The following is a 13,207-nucleotide window of genomic DNA, read 5'->3' as shown; positions in this document are numbered from 1 at the left end:
GGGTCCGGCCGGGATTCATCAAAGCAGTTCCTCTGACGTCCACCAGGTGGCGCTGCTGCGCTGAAGTCCGCTGGAATGCCTCGAAATACACCGGCCTATCCAAGATGAAGATGAGTGAAATTTTCGCGACACAAATTTTTTTTTAAATGCGGCGGTTTTTCCGAATACGTCGGGTTTTCGTTCGGCCACGCCCCCCGATTTCCGTCGCGTGCATACCGGCGCCGATGCGCCAAATTCCGATCGCGTGCGCCAAAAACCCGGGGCAATTCAGGTACAATCGGCGCAAATCGGAAATATTCGGGTAACACGTCGGGAAAACGCGAATCGGGCCCTTAGTAAATGACCCCCATAGTGTACACACTGCACATAGTACACACTGCACATAGTACACCCCTGCACATAGTACACACTGCACATAGTACACACCCTGCACATAGTACACACCCCCTGCACATAGTACACACGCCCTGCACATGGTACACCGCCTGCACATAGTACACACCCCCTGCACATGGTACACACCCCCTGCACATGGTACACACCCCCTGCACATGGTACACACCCCCTGCACATGGTACACACCCACTGCACATGGTACACACCCACTGCACATGGTACACCGCCTGCACATGGTACACACTGCACATAGTACACACCCTGCACATAGTACACACCCTGCACATAGTACACACTGCACATAGTACACACGCCCTGCACATAGTACACACGCCCTGCACATAGTACACACCCCCTGCACATGGTACACCGCCTGCACATGGTACACACCCCCTGCACATGGTACACACCCCCTGCACATGGTACACACCCACTGCACATGGTACACACCCACTGCACATGGTACACACCCACTGCACATGGTACACACCCTGCACATAGTACACACCCTGCACATAGTACACACCCTGCACATAGTACACACCCTGCACATAGTACACACACTGCACATAGTACACACCCTGCACATCTGTAGGGTCACGGCTGATAACTTCTCTCTTGTAGCTGTTTGTGAGTTGCCCTGCGCTAACGGAGGACGATGTGTGGCCCCAGATACCTGCCAGTGCCCGTCAGGATACAGCGGAGAGCAATGCCTGACACGTATGTACACAAGACGCAGTCCCATGTAACACAGTGATCTCTCTGAGTATATATCATGTAGTAGATGTGTCCTGCAGTCCTATGTAACAGCACAGATAACACAGTGATATCTCTGAGTACAGATCATGTAGTAGATGTGTCCTGCAGTCCTATGTAACACCACAGATAACACAGTGATATCTCTGAGTACAGATCATGTAGTAGATGTGTCCTGCAGTCCTATGTAACAGCACAGATAACACAGTGATATCTCTGAGTACAGATCATGTAGTAGATGGTACCTGCAGTCCTATGTAACACCACAGATAACACAGTGATATCTCTGAGTACAGATCATGTAGTAGATGTGTCCTGCAGTCCTATGTAACACCACAGATAACACAGTGATATCTCTGAGTACAGATCATGTAGTAGATGTCTCCTGCAGTCCTATGTAACACCACAGATAACACAGTGATATCTCTGAGTACAGATCATGTAGTAGATGTGTCCTGCAGTCCTATGTAACAGCACAGATAACACAGTGATATCTCTGAGTACAGATCATGTAGTAGATGTGTCCTGCAGTCCTATGTAACACCACAGATAACACAGTGATATCTCTGAGTACAGATCATGTAGTAGATGTGTCCTGCAGTCCTATGTAACACCACAGATAACACAGTGATATCTCTCTGAGTACAGGTCATGTAGTAGATGTGTCCTGCAGTCCTATGTAACACCACAGATAACACAGTGATATCTCTGAGTACAGATCATGTAGTAGATGTGCCCTGCAGTCCTATGTAACACCACAGATAACACAGTGATATCTCTGAGTACAGATCATGTAGTAGATGTGTCCTGCAGTCCTATGTAACACCACATATAACACAGTGATATCTCTGAGTACAGATCATGTAGTAGATGTGTCCTGCAGTCCTATGTAACACCACAGATAACACAGTGATATCTCTGAGTACAGATCATGTAGTAGATGTGTCCTGCAGTCCTATGTAACACCACAGATAACACAGTGATATCTCTGAGTACAGATCATGTAGTAGATGTCACCTGCAGTCCTATGTAACACCACAGATAACACAGTGATCTCTGAGTACAGATCATGTAGTAGATGTGTCCTGCAGTCCTATGTAACACCACAGATAACACAGTGATATCTCTGAGTACAGATCATGTAGTAGATGTGTCCTGCAGTCCTATGTAACACCACAGATAACACAGTGATATCTCTGAGTACAGATCATGTAGTAGATGTGTCCTGCAGTCCTATGTAACACCACAGATAACACAGTGATATCTCTGAGTACAGATCATGTAGTAGATGTGTCCTGCAGTCCTATGTAACAGCACAGATAACACAGTGATATCTCTGAGTACAGATCATGTAGTAGATGTGTCCTGCAGTCCTATGTAACAGCACAGATAACACAGTGATATCTCTGAGTACAGATCATGTAGTAGATGTGTCCTGCAGTCCTATGTAACAGCACAGATAACACAGTGATATCTCTGAGTACAGATCATGTAGTAGATGTGTCCTGCAGTCCTATGTAACACCACAGATAACACAGTGATATCTCTGAGTACAGGTCATGTAGTAGATGTGTCCTGCAGTCCTATGTAATATGGGGCGCCGTTTGTGCAGAATGTATTCTGTGCAACAAAATGTGTTCAGTGGCACAAAATTAATTTTGTGATCACAGAATTCATACTATGGACACAGAATTCAATGTTGTCATCACAAAATCTGTTTTGTGCTTACAAAAGTAATATTTATCAACCCAAATTGCCTTTTGTCATTACAAAAATCATTATTGTGTGCACAAAATCAATTAGACTTTCACAGAATGCACAAAAATAATTTTGTGATGCAGTTTATTTTGTGTGAACAGAATGTATTTTGTGTCACAAAATATAATTGTTTGACTACAAAATGCCATTTTGTCGCACAAAATACGATTCTGTGTCACACACAATATTTTTTTGTCACACAGAATTAATTTTGTTACACAAAATGCATTTTGTCATACAATATTCCCAAAATGTATTCTGTAACACAGAATTAATTTTGTCACACAAAATGCATTTTGTCATACAAAATTCACAAAATACATTCTGTCACACAGAATTAATTTTGTCAGACAAAATGCATTTTGTCATACAAAATTCACAAAATGTATTCTGTCACAAGGAATTAATTCTGTCTCACAAAATGCATTTTGTCATACAAAATTCACAAAATGTATTCTGTCACACAGAATTAATTTTGTCTCACAAAATGCATTCTGTCACACAAAATGCATTCTGTCACACAAAATGCATTTTGTCATACAAAATTCACAAAATTTATTCTGCAACACAGAATTAATTTTGTCTTACAAAATGCATTCTGTCACACAAAATGCATTTTGTCATACAAAATTCACAAAATGTATTCTGTAACACAGAATTAATTTTGTCTCACAAAATGCATTCTGTCACACAAAATGCATTTTGTCATACAAAATTCACAAAATGTATTCTGTAACCCAGAATTAATTTTGTCACACAAAATGCATTTTGTCATACAAAATTCACAAAATACATTCTGTCACACGAAATTAATTTTGTCAGACAAAATGCATTTTGTCATACAAAATTCACAAAATGTATTCTGTCACACGGAATTCATTCTGTCTCACAAAATGCATTCTGTCACTGTGAAATTTTTTGTTGCATCAAAAAGTTAGTAAATACAAAATTACCAAATAAATGAAGTAATTAACCCCTTGCTAATACGGCGCTGGCTCCCGGGGATTAGCGCTCAGCACTGTTCTAGTATGGCGCAAGTGCACCGGGGCTATCCCGTGCCACCAAGTCACGTGATGTGGTGACATCACGATGGGATGCAGGTGACTGAGGCAGGAGAACCTCCAGCCAACGTCACCCAACCAATCGGATCAGTCCCGCCCGCTGATCGCTGATTGCAGCGTGTTTTTAGCTCCTTCCTCTAGCGGCACCATTTTGGTTTGGTACCGCTGGAGAGATGAGCAGAGCGTTACTGTGTGCACCAAAACACATTTTTCCTATCTTATCTCTATTGATCCCTATCTGTTCCCTCCTGCGTCCTGTGTGTTCCCTGTGTGATCACCATGCGTGATCACACTTGTCCTCCATTTTTCCCATCTCCTGTCTGTCCCTTCTGAACCCAAACGCACTTTTCAGTGCGCTGTGTTAGCGTTGTTCTGCACTGGACGCACTTTTCAGTGCGCTGTGTGAATAGCGGTATCTTTAGCGGTAGTTAGGTTGTCTTAGGCCAGTTAGGTGCATCTGAAGCGCCATTTTGCGCCGTGCACATAGGTTTTTTTTGGTGCCTGGTATTATTTTTTTCCGGAGCGCCGTAGGTGTACCTGTAGTTGGGTGCACTTAGCTATTTTTTGTGTGTGCCATCTGTGCGGCTTGTCCGTGTACGTTCTCTAGTTTTTTTCTGGTGCACACTTATTTATTTGTGTGCAATGTCTCAGAAGGTGTACACCGTGCTGGAGACATACAACATGACGGCCTCTGACACCGAGTCAGCTAGTGGGGGTGATGTCCCCTTTTACTGATCATCATCCTCCTGCTTATCTTCCAGTGACCTGGAAGGACCTCCGAGAAGGCGCCATAGGGTTCCTGTGCCTGGGACTTCTGTGATTGACGTGTCTGCGGCTTCCACTGACCCCACATGGGTAGCCCCAGATAATTATACCCCTCACTGTTATCCCCGACTGTTTGGGCCAACCTGGAATTATATTTGACACGGCAGGGCTCAGAGCTCTGGACTTTTTAAAGTTTTCTTTTTGATGAGGAGCTGTTGAATTTAATTGTAGTCCAGACCAATCTCTACGCTGCACAATACATTGCCCAAAACCCCTCATCATTTTATGCACAGCCCTACAGGTGAACCCCTTTCACTGCAGCAGAGATGCAGAAGTATTGGGGCATAATACTCCTTATGGGGATTGTAAAGAAGCCATCGATCAGGGACTACTGTTGCACAGATACCACATTTCGATGTTCCGCACGGCGATGAGCAGGTTTTGCTTTGAAGCCATCCATAAGTTTTTGCACTACACTGACAACACACAGTGCCCACCCAGAGGTGACCCCAGTTATGATCGGTTATTTAAGGTCAGGCCCATATTAGATCATTTTAGTGCCAAGTTTGCCCAGGCATATACCCCCACCAAACGTGTGAGCATAGACGAGTCCCTGGTACAATGCAAATTCAATTCTGACCAATCACAATCCTTATAATATAAACAATGTAAACTCTAGGGGGGAAAGGGAAATGCATATTTGTTATAACCTTTCTAGGAATGGTTTAAGGCTACATTCACTGGAAGGTATGGAGGACGTATATACAGCCGATGTATATACGGCACATATATACGTTCCCCATACATTTCAATCGCCTCACGGCAGCCGTATGCTATCTGACATTCGTTAAAGGAAACCTACCATAATAGATCTACCTAAAAAGATCTTTATCAAGGGGAGGGGAGGCATATAGCAGAGCTGACTCTGTGTGTGAGATGTAGCAGAGCTGAGAGTGTCATTGGGGAAGATTTATCGAGCAGTCAGAATATTCCTATCACAGCTCCCCTTTAAAATATTCATGAGCACTGGTGAAATTAAAACTGAGCTATAATTGGTTGCCATGGGCAACTTGGAATATTCTGACTTTTAGACAGCTTGATAAATCTGCCTCATTGTGTGTAATAGGCATCTCATGGATCTCATCATCTCTGATCTGTCTCATCTCTTTCTATGTCTCAGAAACTAGTGAATGTTCAGAAGGTAAATGAAAGTGTAGATAAACCCTGTACCCTTATAATCTAAGCACATTGTGAGCTCACAGGAACTCACAGCACAGAGGACTCATGAAGTATCTGCTCAGAGATTCCCCATCACAGCACTAGAGGGATCATGAAGTGTCTGCTCAGAGAGTCCCCGCTCACAGCACAGGGGCTCATGAAGTGTCTGCTCAGAGAGTCCCCGCTCACAGCACAGAGGACTCATGAAGTGTCTGCTCAGAGAGTGCCCGCTCACAGCACAGAGGACTCATGAAGTGTCTGTTAGCGAGTCCCCACTCACAGCACAGAGGGATCATGAAGTGTCTGCTCAGAGAGTCCCCGCTCACAGCACAGAGGGATCATGAAGTGTCTGCTCAGAGAGCCCCCGCTCACAGCACAGAGGGATCATGAAGTGTCTGCTCAGAGAGTCCCCGCTCACAGCACAGAGGGATCATGAAGTGTCTGCTCAGAGTCCCCGCTCACAGCACAGAGGGATCATGAAGTGTCTGCTCAGAGAGTCCCCGCTCACAGCACAGAGAAATCATGAAGTGTCTGCTCAGAGAGTCCCCGCTCACAGCACAGAGGGATCATGAAGTGGCTGCTCAGAGAGTCCCCGCTCACAGCACAGAGGGATCATGAAGTGTCTGCTCAGAGAGTCCCCGCTCACAGCACAGAGGGATCATGAAGTGTCTGCTCAGAGAGTCCCCCCTCACAGCACCGAGGGATCATGAAGTGTCTGCTCAGAGAGACCCCACTCACACTCTGGAGTCTTACACCGACCATCACTGAGTGATAGGAGCTAAAACACCAATAACACTGAGTAACATTGTACAGTAAGGGGTTAAAATGATCTTTATTGTGTAAAAATTGAAATGTGAGAACTTTATTTCATGGGAAAACCCCTTTAAGGAGATCTCTTACTACCCAAAACCTTGTGGGCTCAGGGACCCGGTTTTGCCATCCAGCATTTAGTTTGCTTTATATAAAGGATGCTAAATCCTAATGGGCTAAAGAAGCGGCTCCCCCTATCCCCCAGGACCTGCTATTCCTGATGGGGAAAATCCTGATCCTCAATGTAGAGACTGATCTACACCCCCACATTACATCCATGTCACCCTGAACCCCGCATTACACCCATGTCACCCTGCACCCCCCACATAACTGCCATGTCACCCTGTACCCCACATTACACCCATGTCACCCTGCACCCCCACATAACATCCATGTCACCCTGTACCCCACATTACACCCATGTCACCCTGCACCCCCACATTACACCCATGTCACCCTGCACCCCCATATTACATCCATGTCACCCTGTACCCCCACATTATACATGTCACCCTGCACCCCCGCATTACATCCATGTCACCCTGCACCCCCGCATTACATACATGTCACCCTGCACCCCGCATTACATCCATGTCACCCTGCTCCCCCACATTACATCCATGTCACCCTGCACCCCCACATTACATCCATGTCACCCTGCACCGCACATTACATACATGTCACACTGCACCCCACATTACATCCATGTCACCCTGCACCCCACATTACATCCATGTCACCCTGCACCCCACATTACATCCATGTCACCCTATACCCCACATTACATCCATGTCACACTGCTCCCCACATTACATCCATGTCACCCTGCACCCCACATTACATCCATGTCACACTGCACCCCCACATTACATCCATATCACCCTGCACCCCCACATTACACCCATGTCACCCTGCACCCCCCACATAACATCCATGTCACCCTGCTCCCCACATTACATACATGTCACCCTGCACCCCACATTACATCCATGTCACCCTGCACCCCATATTACATCCATGTCACCCTGTACCTCCACATTACATCCATGTCACCCTGCACCCCACATTACATCCATGTCACCCTGCACCCCCACATTACATCCATGTCACCCTGCACCCCACATTACATCCATGTCACCCTGCACCCCCATATTACACCCATGTCACCCTGCACCTCACATTACATCCATGTCACCCTGCACCCACACATTACATCCATGTCACCATGCACCCCCACATTACATCCATGTCACCCTGCACCCCATATTACACCCATGTCACCCTGCACCCCATATTACACCCATGTCACCCTGCACCCCACATTACATACATGTCACCCTGCTCCCCACATTACATCCATGTCACCCTGCACCCCCACATTACATCCATGTCACCCTGCACCCCCACATTACATCCATGTCCCCCTGCACCCCACATTACATCCATGTCACCCTGCACCCCCACATTACATCCATGTCACCCTGCTCCCCACATTACATCCATGTCACCCTGCACCCCCACATTACATCCATGTCACCCTGTACCCCACATTGCATCCATGTCACACTGAACCCCACATTACATCCATGTCACCCTGCACCCCACATTACATCCATATCACCCTGCACCCCACATTACATCCATGTCACCCTGCACCCCACATTACATCCATGTCACCCTGCACCCCCCACATAACATCCATGTCACCCTGCACCCCACATTACATCCATGTCACCCTGCACCCCCACATTACATCCATGTCACCCTGCACCCCCATATTACATCCATCTCACCCTGCACCCCACATTACATCCATGTCACCCTGTACCCCACATTGCATCCATGTCATACTGCACCCCACATTACATCCATGTCCCCCTGCACCCCACGTTACATCCATGTCACCCTGCACCCCACATTACATCCATGTCACCCTGCACCCCCACATTACATCCATGTCACCCTGCACCCCCATATTACATCCATCTCACCCTGCACCCCACATTACATCCATGTCCCCCTGTACCCCACATTGCATCCATGTCACACTGCACCCCACATTACATCCATGTCCCCCTGCACCCCACATTACATCCATGTCACCCTGCACCCCACATTACATCCATGTCACCCTGCACCTCCACATTACATCCATGTCACCCTGCACCCCATATTACATCCATGTCACCCTGCACCCCCACATTACATCCATGTCACCCTGCTCCCCACATTACATCCATGTCACCCTGCACCCCCACATTACATCCATGTCACCCTGCACCCCACATTACATCCATGTCACCCTGCACCCCCATATTACACCCATGTCACCCTGCACCTCACATTACATCCATGTCACCCTGCACCCACACATTACATCCATGTCACCCTGCACCCCCACATTACATCCATGTCACCCTGCACCCCCACATTACATCCATGTCACCCTGCACACCACATTACATCCATGTCACCCTGCACCTCCACATTACATCCATGTCACCCTGCACCTCCACATTACATCCATGTCACCCTGCACCCCATATTACACCCATGTCACCCTGCACACCATATTACACCCATGTCACCCTGCACCCCCACATTACATCCATGTCACCCTGCACCCCCACATTACATCCATGTCACCCTGCACCCCCACATTACATCCATGTCACCCTGCACACCACATTACATCCATGTCACCCTGCACCTCCACATTACATCCATGTCACCCTGCACCTCCACATTACATCCATGTCACCCTGCACCCCATATTACACCCATGTCACCCTGCACACCATATTACACCCATGTCACCCTGCACCCCACATTACATACATGTCACCCTGTTCCCCACATTACATCCATGTCACCCTGCACCCCACATTACATCCATGTCACCCTGCACCCCGCATTACATACATGTCACCCTGCACCCCACATTACATCCATGTCACCCTGCACCCACATTACATCCATGTCACACTGCACCCCACATTACATCCATGTCCCCCTGCACCCCACATTACATCCATGTCACTCTGCACCCCTCTCCCTGCTCCCCACCTCCTCCTCTCCCTGCTCCCCATCTTCTCCGCTGCCTTTACTCTACCTCCTCCTCTGCCTGCACTCCACCTCCTCCTCTCCCTGCACCCCACCTTCTCCTCTCCCTGCACCCCACCTTCTCCTCTCCCTGCTCCCCACCTTCTCCTCCTCTCTATGCTCCCCACCTTTTCCTCTCCCTGACTCCCCACCTTCTCCTCTCCCTGACTTCCCACCTCCTCCTCTCCCTGCACCCCACCTTCTCCTCTCCCTGTACCCCACCTCCTCCTGTCCGTGCTTCCCACCTCCTCCTCTCCCTGCTCCCCACCTCCTCCTCTCCCTGCACCCCACCTCCTCCTGTCCGTGCTCCCCACCTCCTCCTCTCCCTGCACCCCACCTTCTCCTCTCCCTGTACCCCACCTTCTCCTCTCCCTGTACCCCACCTTCTCCTCTCCCTGCTCCCCACCTCCTCCTCTCCCTGACTCCCCACCTTCTCCTCTCCCTGCCTCCCACCTTCTCCTCTCCCTGTTCCCCACCTCCTCCTCTCCCTGCTCCCCACCTCCTCCTCTCCCTGCACCCCACCTCCTCTTCTCCCTGCACCCCATCTTCTCCTCTCCCTGCTCCCCACCTCCTCCTCCTCCTCTCCCTGCTCCCCACCTCCTCCTCTCCCTGACTCCCCACCTTCTCCTCTCCCTGCCTCCCACCTTCTCCTCTCCCTGTTCCCCACCTCCTCCTCTACCTGCTCCCCACCTCCTCCTCTCCCTGCACCCCACCTCCTCCTCTCCCTGCACCCCACCTCCTCTTCTCCCTGCACCCCACCTCCTCCTCCTCCTCTCCCTGCTCCCCACCTCCTTCTCTCCCTGCACTCCACCTCCTCCTCTCCCTGCACCCCACCTCCTCTATTGCTCAGGACTGCAACTTCTACCAGGGATCTCCATGGTTCCTGTGTAACGCTAGAGTTGCTCCTCCCACACAAGTCACGTGGCGATGACGTCATCAAAGGTCCTTTACACCACGAGGAAATATCATGTACAGTAACTTCTCAGAGCAGACACTTTCCTGTGTATATACAGTACAATGTGCAGGAGATCAGCACAGAATAAGAATTCTGTTTCGCAGAATGGTATTTTGTAGTACAGAAGTAGAATTCTGTCGCACAGAATAGTATTTTGTAGTACAGAAGTAGAATTCTGTTGCACATAATGCCATTTTGTAGTACAGAAGTAGAATTCTGTGGCAGAGAATGGTATTTTGTAGTACAGAAGTAAAAATCTGTTGCACAGAATAGTATTTTGTAGTAGAGAAGTAGAATTCTGTCGCACAGAATAGTATTTTGTAGTGCAGAAGTAGAATTCTGTCGCACATAATGCCATTTTGTAGTACAGAAGTAGAATTCTGTGGCAGAGAATGGTGTTTTGTAGTACAGAAGTAAAAATCTGTCGCACAGAATAGTATTTTGTAGTACAGAAGGAGAATTCTGTCGCACAGAATAGTATTTTGTAGTACAGAAGTAGAATTCTGTTGCACATAATGCCATTTTGTAGTACAGAAGTAGAATTCTGTCGCACAGAATAGTATTTTGTAACACAGAAGTAGAATTCTGTCGCACAGAATGGCATTTTGTAGTACAGAAGTAGAATTCTGTCGCACAGAATGGCATTTTGTAGTACGGAAGTAGAATTCTGTCGCACAGAATGGCATTTTGTAGTACAGAAGTAGAATTCTGTCGCACAGAATGGCATTTTGTAGTACGGAAGTAGAATTCTGTTGCACAGAATGGCATTTTGTAGTACGGAAGTAGAATTCTGTCGCACAGAATAGTATTTTGTAGTACAGAAGAAGAATTTTGTCAAACAGAATGGTATTTTGTAGTACAAAAGTAGAATTCTGTCACACAGAATAAGAATTCTGTCACACAGAATGTCATTTTGTAGTACAGAAGTAAAATTCTGTCACACAGAATGGTATTTTGTAGTACAGAAGTAGAATTCTGTTACACAAAATTATATTTTGTATCACAGAAATAGTTTTTGTTGTACACAATAAGAGTTTTGTCTCACAGAATGGCATTTTGTAGTACAGAAATGAAATTTTGAAAAGACTCTTATACAAAAGTCATTTTGTTAAAAAGAATTATTCTGTGCCACAAAATAAAAAATCTGTGTCACAGGACAAGTTTTGTGTCTACAAAATTTAATTCTGTGTCACAAAAAATTATTCTGTAAACACAAAATAATTTTTTTGTTCACATAATCTAATATGTATGCACAAAATAAATTTGGTGTTCACTAAAAGTAGATGTGTAGTTTTGTGCAAGTGTAATGTATTTTGTCTTCAAGCAGAATATTTTGTGAACACAAAATTATTCTGTGCTTACAAAATGGATTCTGTGTCACAAAATGCACTGTGAACAAATGGCGCCCCATAATGTAACACCACAGATAACACAGTGATATCTCTGAGTACAGATCATGTAGTAGATGTGTCCTGCAGTCCTATGTAACACCACAGATAACACAGTGATATCCCTCTGAGTACAGATCATGTAGTAGATGTGTCCTGCAGTCCCATGTAACACCACAGATAACACAGTGATATCTCTGAGTACAGATCATGTAGTAGATGTGTCCTGCAGTCCTATGTAACACCACAGATAACACAGTGATATCTCTCTGAGTACAGATCATGTAGTAGATGTGTCCTGCAGTCCTATGTAACACCACAGATAACACAGTGATATCTCTGAGTACAGATCATGTAGTAGATGTGTCCTGCAGTCCTATGTAACACCACAGATAACACAGTGATATCTCTGAGTACAGATCATGTAGTAGATGTGTCCTGCAGTCCTATGTAACACCACAGATAACACAGTGATATCTCTGAGTACAGATCATGTAGTAGATGTGACCTGCAGTCCTATGTAACACCACAGATAACACAGTGATATCTCTGAGTACAGATCATGTAGTAGATGTGTCCTGCAGTCCCATGTAACACCACAGATAACACAGTGATATCTCTGAGTACAGATCATGTAGTAGATGTGTCCTGCAGTCCCATGTAACACCACAGATAACACAGTGATATCTCTGAGTACAGATCATGTAGTAGATGTGTCCTGCAGTCCTATGTAACACCACAGATAACACAGTGATATCTCTGAGTACAGATCATGTAGTAGATGTGACCTGCAGTCCTATGTAACACCACAGATAACACAGTGATATCTCTGAGTACAGATCATGTAGTAGATGTGTCCTGCAGTCCCATGTAACACCACAGATAACACAGTGATATCTCTGAGTACAGATCATGTAGTAGATGTGTCCTGCAGTCCCATGTAACACCACAGATAACACAGTGATATCTCTGAGTACAGATCATGTAGTAGATGTGTA

At 46.5% G+C, this 13,207-nt stretch overlaps 1 protein-coding gene across 1 annotated transcript in view; it reads left to right on the top strand.

Moving 5' to 3' along the window:
- LOC140132369 (uncharacterized) overlaps window positions 1-13,207 on the top strand; it is a 30,082-nt gene that overhangs the window by 11,778 nt on the left and 5,097 nt on the right. Inside the window, exon 15 of the mRNA XM_072151051.1 lies at window positions 1,021-1,116. Within this exon, the coding sequence (XP_072007152.1) occupies window positions 1,021-1,116 (96 nt within the window). The remainder of the gene's footprint in view (window positions 1-1,020; window positions 1,117-13,207) is intronic.

This window comes from Engystomops pustulosus, chromosome 5 (genome assembly GCF_040894005.1).
Source record: "Engystomops pustulosus chromosome 5, aEngPut4.maternal, whole genome shotgun sequence".
Lineage (NCBI taxonomy): Eukaryota > Metazoa > Chordata > Amphibia > Anura > Leptodactylidae > Engystomops > Engystomops pustulosus.
Note: the sequence above shows the minus strand (reverse complement) of the source record. Positions and strands in the feature narration are given on the sequence as shown.